The 21,134-nt window shown below is 41.4% G+C and overlaps 1 protein-coding gene across 3 annotated transcripts in view; it reads right to left on the bottom strand.

The window, feature by feature from the left end:
* Positions 1 to 21,134, bottom strand: part of slc7a2 (solute carrier family 7 member 2) — a 160,963-nt gene that overhangs the window by 84,776 nt on the left and 55,053 nt on the right. The window contains exon 1 of one of the 3 annotated variants that reach the window (XM_048546837.2): positions 5,628 to 5,735. The exons of 1 other annotated variant lie outside the window; for it this stretch is intronic. In XM_048546837.2, coding sequence (XP_048402794.1) covers positions 5,628 to 5,633 — 6 coding nt within the window. In that variant the 5' untranslated portion in view covers positions 5,634 to 5,735. Of the gene's footprint in view, positions 1 to 5,627; positions 5,736 to 21,134 lie in introns of those variants that run through there. One more of the 3 variants, XM_048546845.2, reaches the window with a different exon arrangement.

The following is a 21,134-nucleotide window of genomic DNA, read 5'->3' as shown; positions in this document are numbered from 1 at the left end:
ATAAAATCATAAGGAGCATACATAAGGGGAATAGCAAAGGTTTTTTCCTTAAGGTGGGGGAGTTCAAAACTAGGGGCCATATTTTGAAGGTGAGAGAAGAAAGATTTAACAGGGACCTGAGGGGGAACTTTGGTTCATATGTGGAATGTCAGGCGGAGTGGTAGATGCAGGTACAATTACAATATTTAAAAGACATTTGGATGGTTTACAGTGATATGGGCCAAATGCAGGAAAATGGGACTAGTTTAGATTGGGAAATTTGGTTGGCATGGAACAGTTGGAATGAAGGGTCTGTTTCCGTGCTGTATGACTCGTTGACTCTAGACCATAATTGGGGAGCCTTGTCCACATTCTGGTTGTAACAATTGTTGTAAAATCCCATCTAGTTCATTAGTGGCCTTTAGAGAAGGAAATACACCATCTTTACCTATTCTAGTCTACATGTGACTCAAACCCACAGCAATATGGCTGACTCTTAACTGTGACTTGAAATGGACTAGCAAGTCACTCAGTTCACAGGAAACTAGGAAGGGCCAAAAAATGCCCATGTTCCTGAAAGAATAAAGAGAGGAAAATGACTGAATCAAGGACAATATAAGACACTGGTGAGGCCACAACTGGAGTACTGTGTGCAGTTCTGGTCACCATATTGCAGGAACGACATAATTGATTTTTCCCAGCATTTTCTGTTTTTGTACAGAAAGAACAGAATTAATTTGGAGAGACTGCAGAGAAGATTTACTAGAGTGTTGCCAGGGTTGGAGAATTGTAGCTATGAGGACAGATTGGAGAAGTTTGGATTATTTTTCCTGGAAAAGAGATGGCTGTGGGGTGACATGATTGAGGTATACAAAATCGTGAGGAATAGAGAGTGGCTAAGCCAGAGGGAAATGTTTCTCTTGGCAGAGAGTTCAAAAACCAGAAGTCATGGAACCAACCTACGTAGCAGAAGGATTAGAGGGGAATATGAGGAAAAATGTTTTACACAGAGAGGTGGTGGGTGCCTGGAATTTGATGCCTGAGATGGTGGTGAAAGCAGAGAACCTAAATGCTTTTTAAAAAGACCCAGGTAATGTTCTGAAGACCTGGGTTCAAATCACGCCATGGCAAGTGGAAGTGAGCTTCTTGTAACCACAGTACGTATGTGAAGGTAGTCAAGTTTCTCATCAGTAACAATCCCATAGGATACTGACAGTGAGTGATTCAGAGATAGTAATGCTGATATATGGCAAGAGTAAATGATCAGATTGTTTCTTAATGGAAATGATTATTGCCTGACACTTAGGTTTATCTTCCTGAAGGAACAGATTCTCAAAGTCATTCAAGGCAGTTGCTGAGCAGGTCCTGCAATTTTCAAAGCTACAAATGAAATACAAAGTTCCTTATTTTATGTAGCCTTTCTGAACTTGGCACTCAGTGAAGATTTACACTAATATCGATATTGATTTCTGTATCAGAGTTTGATTACTGATATAGACATTCAGCCTAAAAGCAATACAGTCAACATGCCAATATCACAGGATATAAATGCATGCACATAACTTTCTAAGAGAAGAATTTAAGTCTTAATTTGTCAGTGAGTGGAATAATCAAATACAAGCCACTTTCTCACGTAGGATAGAGCAGAAATAAATATGAAAATAAAGGTCAGTTTGGGTCTAACTCAGCTCAAAGGTCTGAATCCCATCCAGGAATTTAAGACAGGACCTAAAATAAAAGAAAGTGGAGCCTGTGCAATTGTTCATTGATCTAGTATTAGTGTTTATGTGGGAGAGACCACTGACTGTGGATCAGGTTTCAAGAACAATCATATGCTGTCAATTTCCCAAAAGTATACCATCTGCCAATTTAGAAATTGGTGACTTCCATCGTGCTTCTAGCCTGCTAATATGAAATGGACAGGAGACATCTTAATCTTGCTAAACAGGACCTGAATGTTCATTTCTGAACCCCACTTCCAAATTCAACCTGAACTGGCCAAAACCTGCATGGCACCCTATCGGACTCTATTCAATTCATTAACTTGAAGTCTCTATAAGCAAAAGCAAATTTGATTTATTTTGAGTCACTTATCTTTTGGGTTATCTCCAATTTAATAACTTGCCTTGCCTGTAACTCTGTTATTGCTTGGTTAGAAGCTAAAAGATACAATTTAAGAATTATTTAACTAGAAAAAATTAAGGTCTAAATCACAAACATGGTAAGTAGGTTTGATCCATTGAATTTTGGTTCTTTCATCAATTCTAAATTTGGATTAGAATGCATAATTCTTTTGAAAATACCTATTTATAAACAGTGTTCCTGACAAAGCACCCATATCATTTGGATAATCCAGTCACTCAAGTTATACCTACTGGCTTACTTTTACATCACAGGTTGTGTGATGGCAGAAGGCCAGGAAAATGTGAAACTTTCCTGTGCTCAAATAACACATCTGAAAACAGAACATATTATACTGTGGCAACTACATCATGATTAACAGTGCTAAGATGACATTTATTTTGAAAGTGTGGTTGATTCTTACTGCCCTCAACTAGTCATGGACCACAAATGCTGCCCTACTCAGTGACATCCCATGAATGAATAAATTCTGACGAAAGTTAGTTAAAAAGATGAAGACTAACTCCTTTTATTTTAATAACAGCAATTTGGGTATCGCTTTAACACTAAATCGATTTTCTTTTAAATCATGAGTCCTGGTAATTGTAATGTTTACTTACATTCTTAGTTCTAAACAGTGATTCTTTCAGAACACCTAAGTTTTTTGATTGCAGACTAATCTGTCAAGCCTGTATCGCATGTAAACTCCATGTTCCTTTGACATTCATAGAACTGTTCAGACAGAAATTCCACATTTCAATAGAATATGTCTGAATGACATGAATTCAGTCATATGGAGGGGATCATGCTCATCATTAATTGTAGCATCTATGACAGAGGTGATGATCAAGAAGTTTCGAACAATTGAAGATGCTCGAATGCCATAGCTAATCTTTGTCATTTCACATTTTCCCCTCATCCTACATTCTCTTCTGATTTACAAACAGCAGATTATTTGAAGAGATATCCCTTGCTCTTTCCCATTCCCTTCACAACCACTCTACCCTTGCACTTCTCTCCTTTCAGATATCCAAGGTCTGGCAGTTGGATATGAAGTGGGAAGGGAGGGACAGATTAATGATGAAAGACCGTCATTCATGCTCACAGCCACTACCAGATTAGACAACAGAATTAAAACAGAAAGTGTTGGAGAAACCCAGCAGGTCTGGCGGCATCGGAGAAGAGAGGAACATAGAAGGAATCTTATCAGGATCTGAGCAATGGGCTTTGGGAAATGAGGGGGAAATTTGTGCAATATGTTTAGTGAGCTCCATCACGACATTGACATCATCTCAATGCATCTTGTTCACTTTTTTCAAGAGGCATGCGGTGAGGTCTCAACTGACACTCATTTTTACTTGTTAAACATCTTGTTAACAGTCTAACTCACCATGGGTCACAATCTTACCAAACTCGCCAGGCAAACCAGCCATTAGGAATACTCAACAGGGAAAACAGAGGAAGGTCTTAGCAGGTTCAACTAGCTGCTTGTTCCATAAGAGCTTCACATTGGTCAGTGGGCACCAACATCACAGGCATGCTCCATGGGCACAAGTCACATGCACTCATTCCCTGGACATCTGACATGTGCCCGCCTCTGTGAACTCTCATGGCAAATCTCCAATCTACCTACAGGATGCTTCTGCATTTCAATGCTGCACGTTGGGCTACACCGGCAGCTATCATTGCAATGCTGTGGCAAAGACACTATGTGCTCAGGGACACACACTCAGTTCATGGACTGGACCATGATGGGCTGAAGCCTGATATTTACCTAAGCTGGCACTTTTAGCAACCAGTAGCACTGCCACCACACAGCAGCCCCTCTCAAAATATTTTGTTGGTAATTTCTAATTAACTGGTTACTTAAATTACAGTGCAATCTTTACAAACAGATCAAGTACCTCCCAGGCTACAACAAATTTTCTAACAACTTCTTTCCTTTTGTTTTGCTTAGAGGATGAGGGAATGATGGAAACACCACAGTAACGTAGTGTACTCAAACGCAAACATTTAAAACAGAACTAATAAACTGCTGTGCTGTTCGACCAAATTTATTAATTTATCAATTTTGGAAAGTAATGCCTCAAAACAAAATTAAGATCATTACCTTGCTAGCTGTAACTGTGTTATACTCAGTAGGATAGCTTCTGCTCTTTAGAAATAAACTCAGCAAAGAAGCGGTGATTTTGCAATAATATATTTTTCCAATTACAAATACAGGCAGTACCCAGGTAGCGAACAGGTCTGGTTCTGGAGACTGTTCTCAAGTTGGTTGGTTTGCTTGCAAGTTGAAACACAATTTAGGTCAGTATGAAAGAGCTGCTTGTAAGTACGGGAAAAGGGTATCTATCAGATCTTTAAAATTACACCCCTGTATAAGACCATTTTCATGAGTATGAGAATTTGTAAATCACGGACCCCCAGGTCAACATATGTAGTTCATATTTCTGAATGTTCTGGTGAAATTCTGATTAATGGGGAAGAATAGCTAGTCATAGAATCCTCGAGTCATATAGCACAAAAAAGAGACACTTTGGCCTAACTTGCCGATGCCAACCAAGTATCCTAAATTGAACTAGTCCTGTTTGCCAGCATTTGACCTATATCACTCTAAATCTTTCCTATTCATGTACCTGTCCAAATGTCTTTTAAATGTTGTAATTGTACCAACCTCCGACTTCCTCTGGCAGTTCATCCCATACATGCACCATCCTCTGCATGAAAAAGCTGCCCCTTAGGTCCCTTTAAAACCTTTCCCCTCTCTTCTTAAACATATAGCCTCTAGTTTTGGACTCCCTCCCCCATCCTTGGAAAAAGGCTTTGGCTATTCACGTTATAAATTGCAGATGGTGAAAAGACAACATTGAAACCAAAATCTAATCCTTTTCTTTCATACTCATGAGAAGGAACAAAATTAAGAAAAATCAAAAAACATAGTAACATTCAAATTTGGGTGATGAATTTGTTACTCTTGTGGGAAAAACAACACTCATGCACCTGTTGACTCAGATCTTGCAAAATTTCATTGAAATTTAATGCAAAATACAAAGCAAGTTTTGCTCTGTATTGGTCTATGGTAGATGTCAAATGTAATCACTACTGATTTGTATTGTGCATTATTAATGATGATATTGATTAGATTACTATATTTTTAAATAAATTCATCAATGCATTGAAGTAATTACAGTGCTACTCTATGTACGTAGCAATTGTTGGAATACAAATGCACATCTGTTTGCTACTGATTGTACTGTATCTGTACGCTCCAAATTGGTCAAGATTATTTCAAATACCGTAAACTTGTACTTCAGAAACTTATTAGCCACCAATAGTTTTAAATATTAGCACACGGCACAGTAATGTTAAAAAAATGCACTACTGACAAGCATCATCAGTAAAGGTTTGGAGGCATAATTCCAAATGCAATACATCAGGGTGGTCAGTCTGGAGTGAACTTTCAGATATAGAATCAAAATACAACATTTTATCTCACTTTTATTATAATAATAGCTAAACGTAGTTACCTCCATAATATTCTTCAGTTGCTTTTCACAGCTCAGAACACCAGGATATGTCTGATTCAGTCCCTAAGCAAAACTGTTGCATAAATGGTAACAAGTTGTGCAACGTGTCTACTTTTGACTTGGACAGTCTCCACTTCAACAGCCTGCACTGAACTGACTTCAAATGCTAATGAAGTCATTTGTGGATAGCAGATTATACCACTTTTCCGGGTTGAATGAATTCAGAGTCACATTCTGACGAGTAAAAGCCTACAACATATTTCTTCATTGAAACCCTGGCTCTCACTTGAAATGCCAAGAATGAACACTTGGCATGTGGCCATGGATAGTATTGTGCACTATAAATGAAGAATGTGTTACTCAAATGGAAAAACTATTCCTTGTTAACAGGCAAATCAAGCAAAGCGAAAACATGCATTATAAGGTAATGCTTGCTTCAAGATCCTGTAATGCACTTTAGAGACTATTGCAGTGGCACAATGCTATACTAAGACTGTTTTTTTACAATTTGAACTTTAGGTCAGTGCTTTGGCTACTTATAAATGTCAATGGCTTCAGGAAAAAATACAACCATTGTTCAAGTCACATAACTTCCCTTAGAAATGATCTTCAAAAGTAAAAGTATTGAGAAAAGGAAGAATAAAGTGGACACTATTTGATTCACAGTGTTCTGCAAGGTAATGCAAATGTTTTAATTTTTGCACAATGCACAAATATTTAAAGTTACTTGATAATCATCATATAAAAATGATTTTGATTTAATTGATTGCTGTGCACAGTTTATATGGATTGTCTCCATGGAACTCAATGTCTACTGACATTGTCAGGTTTGGTCAGTTCATGGTTACTGAACAGAGGCCACCTCAGCTTTGAAAATCAGTATCAAAACCTTTGATCTATTGTCTAGTTTGAGACAATCTTCTATCAAAGCAAACAAAGTTAATAATGACATTATGGCTATGCTTTGCCAATGAAGGCACAAACTGGTTCTGACATCCTTCCTTAATCCTTTTAAATGTTCATCAGTCTAAAGCACAGCATTTCCCTACCATGGCTAAAATTGTCTAGACTGATGTGATCACTGTATAAGTTGTAAGAAAAATCTTACAGCCAGTGGAATTATTTCCTCAGGCTTTTACCAAGCCTATGATCAGGGAAGGCAGACAAGACAAATTAACTTTTGGCTTAAAGTTTTCATGGCAGAGCCCCACGCAATTTATGATAAAATGCTGATTTTCCAGCTAAAGTATAGGATATTAAATAAAACAAGGAAAAGCACTTATTCATGCTATTTTAAGACACTTGATTGTCAATGCAATCATAGTAACTTATTAACCAGTGAAACAAATCAAAATATTTTCTCCTTTGAGTCAAAATTAATGTGCCACATAATAACTTACCAGGTTTAATCGTTTCTTTAAAACAACACCCCTAGACAGGCTCAACAGCACACAGTTGAGAACCACACTCTAAAATAAAACAAACAATTTCACCACTGCATTGACCGCTGTTTGTGCTAAGAGAAAATACAGTTAATTGAAGCAATTTAGGCAGTGACCCTAAAAACACACATTACTGTCTAATAAATAAAATAATTTAAACACAAAGGGGTAGAGGAAGGAAGGATGGATGGTAAGGTATCACGGATTAAAGCCATTCTTCATCCTTACATGGTCAGAGCAGGATATTCACTAACAAATGCAGCAAAATTTGTTAAATTTGGTGAAAAATTTCAAACATTTTAATGATGTCAAGGCTGCACTGTAATATAGTGTAGTGGAAAGGTTACATCCGGTGACTCTGATTAAGTTTTTTGAAAGGTATCTGAAATGGCGGAAAAGAGAATGTTGCTAAAGATATGGGCTTCCAGAAGGCATTTTGGTAAAGTTCATCATAAACAAACCATTGGACAATGATGCAACATATGGAATTGAATCACAGAATCATAAAAGGTTTACAGCACAGAAAAAGACCATTTGGCCCATCATGTCTGTACAGGCCAAAAAAAAGTCACCAAGCCTAATCCAACTTCCCAACATTTGGTCTGTAGCCTTGCGGGTTGCAGCAATTGAGGTACACATCCAGACGCTGTTTCAATGAATTAAGCATTTCTGCCACCTTGCTTTCAGTTTATTAAGTTCCAGACCACTAACACATTCTCGGTTAAAAATGGCTTTCCTCATCTCCCCTCTAATCTTTCTCCAATCAATTCAAACACATTTCCTCTCCCTGCTAAGGTAAATAGGCCCACTGCATGCACTACATCCAAGCCCTTCACAATTTACTACCTCTCAAACAATCTCCACTCAGCTTCTTCTGTTCCAACAGACACATTACTGCATATAGCTTTCAATTCCAGATTTGCTTAATTTAAATTCCATTAGCTGCCGTGGTAGGATTTGAATCCAGATCATCAGTTTTACCAACGCAGCAACATTACCACTATACTACCCCATGATAAGAAAGAAAGCTGGAGCCTAACGTCTCACTAGTTGCGGGAGGAGATGACTTACTGGTATTATCATTAGACTACTCATCTAGGGAGCCAGGTAATGTTCTGGAAACCTGGGTTTATCAAAAAAAAATGGGACTGCCAATTGTCAGGAAAAGTCCATCTGGTTCATTAATGCCCTTCAGGGAAGGAAATTTGCCATCCTATATGCACCTCCAGAACAACAGCAATGTGGTTGACTCCCAACCACCCTCTGGGCAATCAGGGATAGGCAATAATACTGGCTTGGCCAGCGACTTCCATATTCAACAAGGTTAAAAAAAAATCCATCGCTCCAGAATACAACATATATGTAGAAGTGAAGATTCTGAGTGAACTGTAACAACCAGCGCCAATCTAATTGGCAGGATCTGCCTAATGGTGCCGTGTGTTCGGGCCTTGATCACTCATCGTATTTATTAATGAGTCAGATTGACAGAATAGAAGGCCATATTTCTGAATTTTCCAATGAAATAAAGATAGATGTTATTATAAGCATTATGGATAAAAGATTAATATTACACTCCCAACATTACAACAGTGTCTACCCTCCAGAAGTACTTAATCCATTGCAAATCCAGTAGTTACAAAAACACTTCATAGATGTATTTTTCAAAGAAAATATATATTGTTATGCGAGCTGAGTGAATGGGTAAAACTGTGGCAAGAGGATTCCAATGAAGTCCTTTATGAAGACATCCAATTTGAGCTTAAGAAGGATGGAAGATGGTAAATGGTGAAAAGTTGGAAAGAGAGAGTGATTTAGGAGCCCAAGAATACCGCCTGTTAATAACGTAAAAACAAGTGCAGAAAGTCATCAGAAAATTAATGGAATGTTGGCCTTAACAGCTGGAGAACTGCCTGGAATTTAAAAAGTTAAATTGTGGAAGAGACAGTGAGCAAACTATAGTTGTATTCCATGTAAAATTCAAGGGTGATTAGATCCACATTTTCAAGATATTAAGGGCAAACAATTTGATGGGTAGAAACAATTTACATGAGACGAGAAGTCTCAGACCAGGGCATTGCTACTCATGGGCTTCTGCACTCTTTCACGCTAAACACAGCTTCATAGGATTAAGTCTGTTTCTGTCTCCACCTTGCCACCTGACCTGTTGCGTATTTCCAGCATTTTTTGTATTTATTACAGAAGACAGGTGATTGGCAAACACCAGGAAATGCTTACTAAATTGGTGCCCTACCAACGAGGAGGAATTTATTTCTATCACGTTCATGAAATAAGAGTATTGCTGGCTTGTCCAGCATTTGTTATCCATCTCTGGGTGCCCTCAAGTAGGTGGTGGTCTGCCATCTTCCTGTACTGCTGCAATGTCATCCATATAGCACTATCAGGAAGTTCCAGGATTTTTACCCAGTGATTTAAGGAGTGCTGTGTTTGATAGCTATTGTGTTTAATATGCTGTTATAAGCCAGTTAGACAGGGTTGCTTACTAAATTGGTGCCCTACCAACGAGGAGGAATTTATTTCTATCACGTTCATGAAATAAGAGTATTGCTGGCTTGTCCAGCATTTGTTATCCATCTCTGGGTGCCCTCAAGTAGGTGGTGGTCTGCCATCTTCCTGTACTGCTGCAATGTCATCCATATAGCACTATCAGGAAGTTCCAGGATTTTTACCCAGTGATTTAAGGAGTGCTGTGTTTGATAGCTATTGTGTTTAATATGCTGTTATAAGCCAGTTAGACAGGGTGACTGTAATCCTTTTCTTATCCCATTCTTCCACTGAACACTGAATTTGATAAAGGTGATATTGCTAGACACAGTGATTTGGTTTAAGTTCTAGTTCAATATCAGGGTCAAAGTCAGGCAGGTTCCTTCAATTAGCAAATAAAGGACTAGTTTATTGTCAAAATACCTTACTTTGACAAAGATTATTAAGAAAAGGGTAAAACATGCAACTACGCCCAATTATGCCCTTCTTGAAAAAAATTACATACACTTCTAATCTTGGAAAAAAATATATAGTTGTACAAAGTAATATCTTAAAATACTTTTTAAGTTGGTAGACTGTGACTATATTACTGTCACACGGGTCAGTGTTGGGCTTCAGCTACTAACAACTCATATTAATGACATACACACATGCCTGACTTTTCACCTGAGTTGTTGACAATGCAAAGCTAGACAGAAAGGTGATCTGTGAGGAGGATACACAAAGAAGTTACAAAGTCATAGAGATAAGTGAGTGGCCAACAAAGCGGCAGATGAAATTTAATGTGGGCAAGTATAAAGGTTTTGACTCTGATTGGAAGAGGGGGAAAAAAAGAAATATTTTTAAAAGGTTTGAAACTTGAAAATATTGATAATCAGAGGGACTTTGTTGAACTTGTCGAAGAAACACAATGTTAGTTTGCAGGATCAGCAAACACTGAGGAAACTAAGAGATAACAAGGTGTAGAGCTGGATAAACACAGCAGGCCAAGCAGCATCAAAGGAGCAGGAAGGCTGATATTCCAGTCTAGACCCTTCTTCAGAAATGGGGAAGGGGAAGGGAGATCTGAAATAAATAGGGGGAGAGGGGGAGGTGGATAGAAGATGGACAGAGGAGAAGATAGGTGGAGAGGAGGCATAAAGGTCAAAGAGGCGGGGATGGAGCCAGTAAAGATGAGTACAGGTGGGAGTTGGGTAGGAAATAGGTCAGTCCAGGGAGAACGGAGAGGTCAAGGGGGTGGGATGAGGTTAGTAGATAGGAGATGGGAGTGGGGCTTGAGTTGGGAGGAAGGACACGTTAGGGAGGTGGGGATGAGGTGTCCTAGATAAATATGTACCTGTCAGGCAGCAGAGGGGTACCAATATCCTAGGGGGGAAATTTGCTAAGGCTGTTCGGGTGGGTTCAAACTAATTCAGCAGGGGGATGGGCACCAAAATTGTAGTTCGACTATAGAAAAGGTTGAGAGTAGGGTGGTCCGAAATAAAGTTTCAGGGAAGCAAGATGGCACCGGCAAGCAAGACGTTGGATTGAAGTGTGTCTACTTCAATGCCAGGAGCGTCCGGAATAAGGTGGGTGAACTTGCAGCATGGGTTAGTACCTGGGACTTCGATGTTGTGGCCATTTCGGAGGCATGGATAGAGCAGGGACAGGAATGGTTGTTGCAGGTTCCAGGATTTATATGTTTCAGTAAGAACAGAGAAGATGGTAAAAGGGGCAGAGGTGTGGCATTGTTGGTCAAGGACAGTTTTACAGATGCAGAAAGGATGTTTGGGGACTCGTCAACTGAGGTAGTATGGGCTGAGGTTAGAAACAGGAAAGGAGAGGTCACCCTGTTTGGAGTTTTCTATAGGCCTCTGAATAGTTCCAGAGATGTAGAGGAAAGGATAGCAAAGATGGTTCTCGATAGGAGTGAGAGAGACAGGGTAGTTGTCATGGGGGCCTTCAACTTTCCAGATATTGACTGGGAACACTATAGTTTGAGTACTATAGATGGGTCAGTTTTTGTCCAGAGTGTGCAGGAGGGCTTCCTGACACAGTATGTAGATAGGCCAACAAGGGGCGAAGCCACATTAGATTTGGTACTGGGTAATGAGCCTGGCCAGGTGTTAGATTTGGAAGTAGGTGAGCACTTTGGTGATAGCGATCACAATTCTGTTATGTTTATTTTAGTGATGGAAAGGGATAGGTGTATAACACTGGGCAAGAGTTATAGCTGGGGGAAAGGCAATTACGATGAGATTAGGCAAGATTTAGGGAGCATAGAATGGGGAAGGAAACTGCAGGGGATGGGCACATTAGAAATGTGGAGCTTATTCAAGGAAAAGCTCCTGTGTGTCCAAGATAAATATGTACCTGTCAGGCAGGGAGGAAGCTGTAGAGTGCGGGAGCCGTGGTTTACAAAGGAGGTGGAATCTCTGGTCAAGAGGAAGAAGAAGGCTTATGTTAGGATGAGATGTGAAGGCTCAGTTAGGGCACTTGAGGGCTACGAGGTAGCCAGGAAAGACCTAAAGAGAGAGCTCAGAAGAGCCAGGAGAAGACATGAGAAGTTGTTGGTGGATAGGATCAGGGTAAACCCTAAGGCTTTCTATAGGTATTTAAGGAATAAAAGAATGACGAAAGTAAGATTAGGGCCAATCAAGGATAGTAGTGGTAAGTTGTGTGTGGAGTCAGATGAGATAGAGGAAGCGCAAAATGAATATTTTTCAACAGTATTCACTCTAGAAAATGACAATGTTGTCGAGGAGAATACTGAGATACAGGCTACTAGACTAGGTGGGATTGAGGTTCACACAGAAGAGGTATTAGAAATCCTTCAGAAGTTGAAGATAGATAAGTCCCCTGGGCCGGATGGGATTTATCCTCGGATCCTCTGGGAAGCCAGGGAGGAGATTGCCGAGCCTTTGGCAGTGATCTTTAACTCGTCATTGTCTACAGGAATAGTGCCAGATGACTTGAGGATAGTAAATGTGGTTCCCCTGTTCAAGAAGGGGAGTAGAGATAACCCTGGTAATTATAGACCAGTGAACCTTACCTCAGTTATTAGTAAAGTGTTGGAAAAGGTTATAAGGGATAGGATTTATAATCATCTAGAAAAGAATAAATTGATTAGGGATAGTCAGCACGGTTTTGTGAAGGGAAGGTCATGCCTCACAAACCTTATTGAGTTCTTTGAGAAGGTGACTAAACAGGTAGATGAGAGTAAACCGGTTGATGTGGTGTAAATGGATTTCAGCAAGGCATTCGATAAGGTTCCCCACAATAGGCTACTGTACAAAATGCGGAGGAATGGAATTGTGGGAGATATAGCAGTTTGGATCGGAAATTGGCTTGCTGAAAGAAGACAGAGGGTGGTAGTTGATGGGAAATGTTCATCCTAGAGACCAGTTACTAGTGGTGTACCGCAAGGGTCGGTGTTGGGTCCACTGCTGTTTGTCATTTTTACAAATGACCTGGAAGAGGACGTAGAAGGATGGGTTAGTAAATTTGCAGACGACACTAAGGTCGGTGGAGTTGTGGATAGTGACGAAGGATGTTGTAGGTTCCAGAGAGACATAGATAAGCTGCAGAGCTGGGCTGAGAGCTGGCAAATGGAGTTTAATGCAGACAAGTGTGAGGTGATGCACTTTGGTAGGAGTAACCAGAAGGCAAAGTACAGGGCTAATGGTAAGATTCTTAGTAGTGTAGATGAGCAGAGAGATCTCGGTGTCCATGTACACAGATCCTTGAAAGTTGCCACCCAGGTTGACAGGGCTGTTAAGAAGGCATACAGTGTTTTAGCTTTTATTAATAGGGGGATCGAGTTCCGGAACCAAGAGGTTATGGTGAAGCTGTACAAAACTCTGGTGCGGCCGCACTTGGAGTATTGTGTACAGTTCTGGTCACTGCATTATAAGAAGGATGTGGAAGCTTTGGAAAGGGTGCAGAGGAGATTTACTAGGATGTTGCCTGGTATGGAGGGAAGGTCTTACGAGGAAAGGCTGAAGGACTTGAGGCTGTTTTCATTATAGAGAAGAAGGTTGAGAGGTGACTTAATAGAAACATATAAAATAATCAGAGGGTTAGATAGGGTGGATAAGGAGAGCCTTTTTCCTAGGATGGTGACGGCGAGCACGTGGAGGCACAGCTTTAAATTGAGGGGTGAAAGATATAGGACAAATGTCAGAGGTAGTTTCTTTACTCAGAGAGTAGTAAGGGAATGGAACGCTTTGCCTGCAATGGTAGTAGATTCGCCAACTTTAGGTACATTTAAGTCATCATTGGACAAGCATATGGACGTACATGGAATAGTGTAGGTTGGATGGGCTTGAGATCGGTATGACAGGTCGGCACAACATCGAGGGCCGAAGGGCCTGTACTGTGCTGTAATGTTCTATGAGCTGGGCTGGTTTTGGGATGCAGTGGGGGAGGGGAAATTTTGAAGCTTGTGAAGTCCACATTGATATCATTAGGCTGCAGGGTTCCCAAGTAGAATATGAGTTGCTGTTCCTGCAACCTTCGGGTGGCATCATTGTGGCACTGCAGGAGGCCCAGGATGGACATGTTGACTGCAGAATGGAAGGGGGTGTTGAAATGGTTTGCGACTGGGAGGTGCAGTTGTTTAGTGTGAACTGAGCAGAGGTGTTCTGCAAAGCGGTCCCCAAGCCTCCGCTTGGTTTCCCCGATGTAAACAGCATTTTTGGTTTTTTTTTGCATAGGAATACAAGTTACCTGCTGCAATTGGGTTGGGCTTTGGTTACAGTATCTGGAATACTGTATGTAGTTTTTGCTTTCATAATTAAAGAGGAATATACTTGCATTGGTACTGCAAAGTTTCACTAGAAATGGCAAGGGATGACAGACCTTAGGTATAAGGCTGAGTAAATTAGACCTATATATATTGTTAGAAGAATAAGAGATCATGTCATTGAAATATTCAAGATCCTGAAGAGGACTTTATATTGGCATTTGAATAAATAATTCAGGTATGGAAATAGGAGGTATGGTTCAAAAGTTTGCTGATGACACCAAAACAGATGGTGTAGTGGATGGTGAAGAAGATTACCTCACACTACAATGATACCTTGATCAGACGGGCCAATGGGCCGAACAGTCGCAGATGGAGTTTAATTTATATAAATGTGAGGTGTTGCATTTTGGTATGGCAAACCAGGGCAGGGCTTAATACAGTTAATGGCAGGGCCCTGGCTGGTTTTGCCGAACAGAAACCGAGGGGTGCGGGTGCATAGTTCCTGGAAAGTGGGGTTGCAGGTAGACAGGGTGGTGAAGAAGGTGTTTGACAAAATGCCTTCATTGGTCAGAACTTTGAGTATAGGAGTTTGGACGTCATGTTGTGGCTGTACAGGACACTGGTCAGGCCACATTTGGAATACTGCATACAATTCCGGTGGTCCCTCCCTTGAAAAGATGTTGTTAAACTTGAGAGGGTGCAGAAAAGATTTACAAGGATGTTGAGAGGACTGGAGGATTTGAGTTATAGGGAGAGCCTGAATGGGCTGGGGCTTTTTCTCCGGAGCATCAGAGACTAAGAGGTGACCTTATAGAGGTTTATGAAATCATGAGGGGTGTGGACAGGGTAAATAGCCAAGGTCTTTTTTTTATATAGAGTGGGGGAGTCCAAAGCTAAAAGCATTAGGCTTAAGGTGAGAGGAGAAAGATTTTAAAAAAGGACCTGAAGGATAACGTTTTCACACAGAGGCTGGTGCCTGTATGAAGTGAACTGCCAGAGAAAGTGGTGGAGGCGGGTAGAATTACAACATTTAAAAGGCATCAGATCATAAATGAATAGGAAGGGCTTAGAAGGATATGGGCCAAATGCTGGCAAATGAGACTAAGTCAGATGGGAAGTCCGGTCAGCATGGACGAGTTGGACCGAAGGGTCTGTTTTTATGCTGTATGTCTCTATAACTGCAAGACTGGTGAGGTAAACATTGGCAATTTGTTTCCCAAGTGGGAGCCTAGAACGCAAGGACACAAATCTCAGGATAAAGTGATCAATCATTTAGGAATGAGATGAAGAGAAATTCCTTCACTCAGATTTGGGAATTAGGAAGTGAGTTACTCATTGCAAAATTCCCACTCCCTCTCCTGATCATATATTTATATGGCTAGTTTAGTAAGGTTTGTTGTCAATGGTAACCCCTCACGTTGGTGATGCGGAATTCAGTGATGATAATGACTTTGAATGTCAGAGGAAGATAGTTAGACTTTCCTTCTTCGTGATGACATTGCCTGGCAAATATGGTAGAAAATGTTACCACTTATCAAGTCTTGCGAGACAGGCAAGGACTGTTTGAATATAAGATTCATAAATGGCACTGAACAACATGCAATCATCAGTGACAATCCCCACTCTGCCTTTCTGATGAACAAAACTCATTGATGAAGTATCTGATGCTGATAGAGTTAAAGTCACTTTCATGACAAAACTAATGGAGTGATGACCTGAGCTGCAATGATTGGACATCAACAATTACATCGTCTTCTATTGTGCTAGGTACCAGTGGCCATGGCAAAACCCAAAATGAATGTCAGTTCGCACTTCATTGCTGAGTAAGAGCCATTTGATGGTGCTATCAAAAACCTCCCCTATCACTTTGCTGATAAAACAGAATCGACTGATAGAGTGGTAATTATTTGGATTGGATTTGTGCTGCATTTTGTAAAGGGGATGAACCAGACACTATTTCACATTGTCAGGCAATGTCAGTTTTGTATCTTTCAGGTCTGACTGGGAGTAGGTAAAATTGGATTTTATCCATTTACTAGAACTTGTTAACAGCAAACATCTACAATTGAACCCTGATAACTTAGTTACTTATCTGGAAGCAGCAGGTGTGGAAAGGACTATACATTACTATATATATAAATAATACTGTCTACATTGGCATTGCAACAACTTAACCTACTTGATCACGACAACAGAATCATTCAAAAGCTGCAAACACAACTGATTTAATTTTACCAGCAAAAAAAAGTCAAAAAAGTAAAGCTTTATACAAAACCTATATGTTCATTCAAAAAGCACAATTCATGTAATTGTTGAACAAAATGTACAAATAGCTTGGTAAATGCAGAAAAAGAGCGGAATGGTGCACTTGTACTTTATCAGAAACGCTAAAGAACCACGATGAATTCATACCTTCAAAAAGACTTTTTTGATAATAGAATATTTTAACATACCTTAGTACTAATGAAGCATGAAAAAAAAACTTAATTTTCCATTTTAATTTTAATCCGTGCCCTCCATCACTAAAACCAGCTTCCTATTCTAGCCTTAAGTTTTCTTAAAGTCCGAACCATCCTGTGAAAATTTGAACCTCTGTCACTGGACCATGAATCCAAGTCTCTAGATTACTACCTCAGGAGCTCCCAGATTGTCTCATGTTTTCTCTTCTACAACAGTACATTTCATTGCTTTAAGACGTTCTGAAAATTTGATAAGTATTTTATAAAATTAAGACTTTCTTTCTTGATAGGTGTACCTGGCCACATAAGATACCAAAAGGTACAGCACTTCCACAGCTCAGATATTCTCTAGGTTGAAGAAACACTGTTCACACAATCAGACTCAAGGAATTTGTTAAACAAAAATCCCAAATCTCATATCAATTCTGGCAAACTCTTTAGAACTAATTTAATGATATTCACAGTAAACAGTAATGGAGAGATAGGTGATGCTGTCTTCGGGTAATGATTTTGCTGAAATCAAGAGAACCTGTAGGTAACCTAATCTAAAAAAAATCAAGTAAATCTTCTCTTTCTGAAATCTCCTGACACAGTAGAAACTCATGTCGTGGTCAATATACTGTAAGTCCCGTTTAAATCACTCACAAAGAGACACTGTTCAAACAGGTCCCACGCCGTCTGGCCTCTTGTGCATTTTCCCACAACAATTTGCCAAAATGTTCAAATGTAAACAAATGTAATGGGTACTCAAGCATTAAGCAAACTTAAGAAATGCTTTCTGTTTGCACATACACATGCAGAAAACAAGCTTCCAGCTTGCTCTTTTTTATAAGCTTAAGTAAATTAGGCAGAAAAATCACTGAACTATCATTTAGAAATGTGCTGATGCCAGCAATGGTTCTAATATGTTCCTTCAATTAGTTTGTGACACTTTGAAACCCGTTTCTGTGAATCAATAGGAATGAAGTAGGAAGATGAATATTGTAATCAAAATATTGATATTTTTAACATTTTTGCCTACAAGCTATGATATTCACTCACTACAAAAAAAAGGCAAGAACAAGGCAGAATCAGCTATATCGAACTTAAAGATTTGTTATATTTCTGCATTTGAATGGATGTATAGCGATGGTGTAGGCAACAAATGCTAGCCTAGCCAGCAACACCCACACCAAATGAGAAAAAGAAAAATTCCCTTCCCAGGTCTTCATATTTTCGAAAAAGCATGTTCCCAAAAGTGGACAGCATTCTAGCTGGGATCATAGGACCCTCTCAGCTTCACTTAGCTGCCTTGCCACTATTAATAATTTATGCACAATTACCATCATCAGAAGACCATTTCTCTGTACATTTTTCTCTCCATTTTATAATTTATTTGTAAGTCTGCGATGCTGGATTTTTCTTTTTACTTCTCTATTTTTTCAAGAACTGTAACTGAAAAAGCTGTACGTAGGGACCTTAGTATCTAAGATGGTGCCCTAAGTGGCAAATTGCACATTTTCACTGTATTCATCTGCGTACATGTAACAATAAAGCTAATTCATACATTCAAGTCTCTCAATTTCTACTCCCTTCAGTTGTACTATTTACAATCTACTGTTACTTCTTCTTCTGCCAAACTCTCACATTTCTGCCTTGAATTTCATTTCTCATTTTTTAAAAATTTCACCAACTTCTTCATGTCCCTTTCAAAATTCACTTCAAGCCTTCTATTTCCTTGCATTCTCCCCAATCTTTACAATTAAAGTTTTCCTGACGCTTGAAAATTTACTTTCATTTATTTTGGGGAGAGCACAGGAGAATACTGTTTAGAAAGGTGATTTGTCATGATCATGTCAAATGGTGGTGCAAGCTCACTGGGCGAAATGGCCTACTCCTGCTTCTATTTTCTATGTTTCCGTGGGCTGAATTTTCCATCTTATGGCTTGGTGTCATTTTCATCCAGTTATATGGAGTGTGGCACGGATAGTGAGTTTTCTCTTGTGATTGTTCCAAATTGACTTCATTACATATCCACTGTGCCCCTCTTGTCTGATATCAGCCCAATTTTCCCACTCACCATAGCCAGAAATACACACCACTGCTGGGATATCCTGTGATACTAGGGCTTGTAAGATAACAAAGTGTGAAGCTGGATGAACACAGCAGGCCAAACAGCATCTCAGGGGCACAAAAGCTGACGTTTCGGGCCTAGGCCCTTCATCAGAGAGGGAGATGGGGAGAGGGTTCTGGAATAAATAGGGAGAGAGGGGGAGGCGGACTGAAGATGGAGACAAAACAAGATAGGTGGAGAGGAGAGCATAGGTGGGGAGGTAGGGAGGGGATAGTTCAATCCAGGGAGGACGACCAGGTCAAGGAGGTGGGATGAGGTTAGTAGGTAGGAAATGGAGGTGCGGCTTGAGGTGGGAGGAAGGGATGGGTGAGAGGAAGAACAGGTTAGGGAAGCAGAGACAGGCTGGGCTGGTTTTGGGATGCAGTGGGGGGAGAGGATGAGCTGGGCTGGTTTTGGGATGCGGTGGGGGAAGGGGAGATTTTGAAGCTGGTGAAGTCCGCATTGATACCATTGGGCTGCAGGGTTCCCAAGCGGAATATGAGTTGCTGTTCCTGCAACCTTCGGATGGCATCAGTGTGACACTGCAGGAGGCCCATGATGGACCATGCCGTCTAAAGAATGGGAGAGGGAGTTGAAATGGTTCGCGACTGGGAGGTGCAGTTGTTTATTGTGAACCGAGCGGAGGTGTTCTGCAAAGTGGTCCCCAAGCCTCCGCTTGGTTTCCCCAATGTAGAGGAAGCCACACTGGGTACAATGGATACAGTATACCACATTGGCAAATGTGCAGGTGAACCTCTGCTTAATATGGCAAGTCATCTTGGGGCCTGGGGTTGGGGGTGAGGGAGGAGGTGTGGTGGCAAGTGTAGCACTTCCTGCGGTTGCAGGGGAAGGTGCCGGGTATGGTGGGGTGGGAGGGGAGTGTGGAGCGAACAAGGGAGTCACGGACAGAGTGGTCTATCCGGAAGGCAGACAAGGGTGGGAATGGAAAAATGTCTTGGGTGGTGGGGTCGGATTGCAGATGGCGGAGGTGTCGGAGGATTATGCGTTGTATCCGGAGGTTGGTGGGGCAGTGTTTGAGAATGAGGGGGATCCTCTTGGGGCGTTTGTGGCGGGGCGGGGTGTGGAGGGATGTGTTGCGGGAAATGAGAGAGACGCGGTCAAGGGCGTTCCCGACCACTGTGGCAGGAAAGTTGCGGTCCTTGAAGAACTTGGACATCTAGGATGTGCGGGAGTGGAATGCCTCATCCTGGGAGCAGATGCAGTGGAGGCGGAGGAATTGGGAATAGGGGATGGAATTTTTGCAGGAAGGTTGGTGGGAAGAGGTGTATTCTAGGTAGCTGTGGGAGTTAGTGGGCTTGAAATGGGCATCAGTTTCTAGCTGGTTACCTGAGATGGAGACTGAGAGGTCCAGGAAGGTGAGGGATGTGTTGGAGATGGCCCAGGTGAACTTGAGGTTGGGGTGGAAGGTGTTGGTGAAGTGGATGAACTGTTCGAGCTCCTCTGGGGAGCAAGAAGCGACACCGATACAGTCATCAATGTAACGGAGGAAGAGGTGGGGTTTGGGGCCTGTGTAGGTGCGGAAGAGAGGCTGTTCCACATAACCTATGAAGAGGCAGGCATTGCTTGGGCCCATACGGGTGCCAATGGCCACCCCCTTTGTCTGTAGGAAGTGCGAGGAATCGAAAGAGGAGTCGTTGAGGGTGAGGATGAGTTCGGCTGGGCGGATAAGGGTGTCGGTGGAAGGGGACTGGTCGGGCCTGCGGGACAGGAAGAAGCAGAGGGCCTTGAGGCCATCTGCATGAGGAATACAGGTGTATAGGGACTGGACGTCCATGGTGAAAATGAGGTGTTGGGGGCCAGGGAATTGGAAGTCCTGGAGGAGGTGGAGGGCGTGGATGGTGTCACGGACGTAGGTGGGGAGTTCCTGGACCAAAGGGGAGAAAATGGAGTCCAGATAGGTGGAGATGAGTTCGGTGGGGCAGGAACAGGCTGAGACAATGGGTCGACCAGAGCAGGCAGGTTTGTGGATTTTGGGAAGGAGATAGAAATGGGCAGTGCGGGGTTGGGGAATAATAAGGATGGATGCTGTGGGTGGGAGGTCCCCTGAGGTGATGAGGTTATGGATGGTGTTGGAGATGATGGATAGGTGATCGGGGTTGGGGTCATGATCGAGGGGGTAGTAGGAAGAGGTGTCGGAGAGTTGGCGTTTAGCCTCGGCGATGTAGAGGTCGGTGCGCCATACTACCACTACGCCTCCCTTATCTGCGGGTTTGATGGTGAGGTTGGGGTTGGAGCGGAGGGAGCGGATACTAGGTCTTGTGCCAT

This window comes from Stegostoma tigrinum, chromosome 1, assembly GCF_030684315.1.
Source record: "Stegostoma tigrinum isolate sSteTig4 chromosome 1, sSteTig4.hap1, whole genome shotgun sequence".
Lineage (NCBI taxonomy): Eukaryota > Metazoa > Chordata > Chondrichthyes > Orectolobiformes > Stegostomatidae > Stegostoma > Stegostoma tigrinum.
Note: the sequence above shows the minus strand (reverse complement) of the source record. Positions and strands in the feature narration are given on the sequence as shown.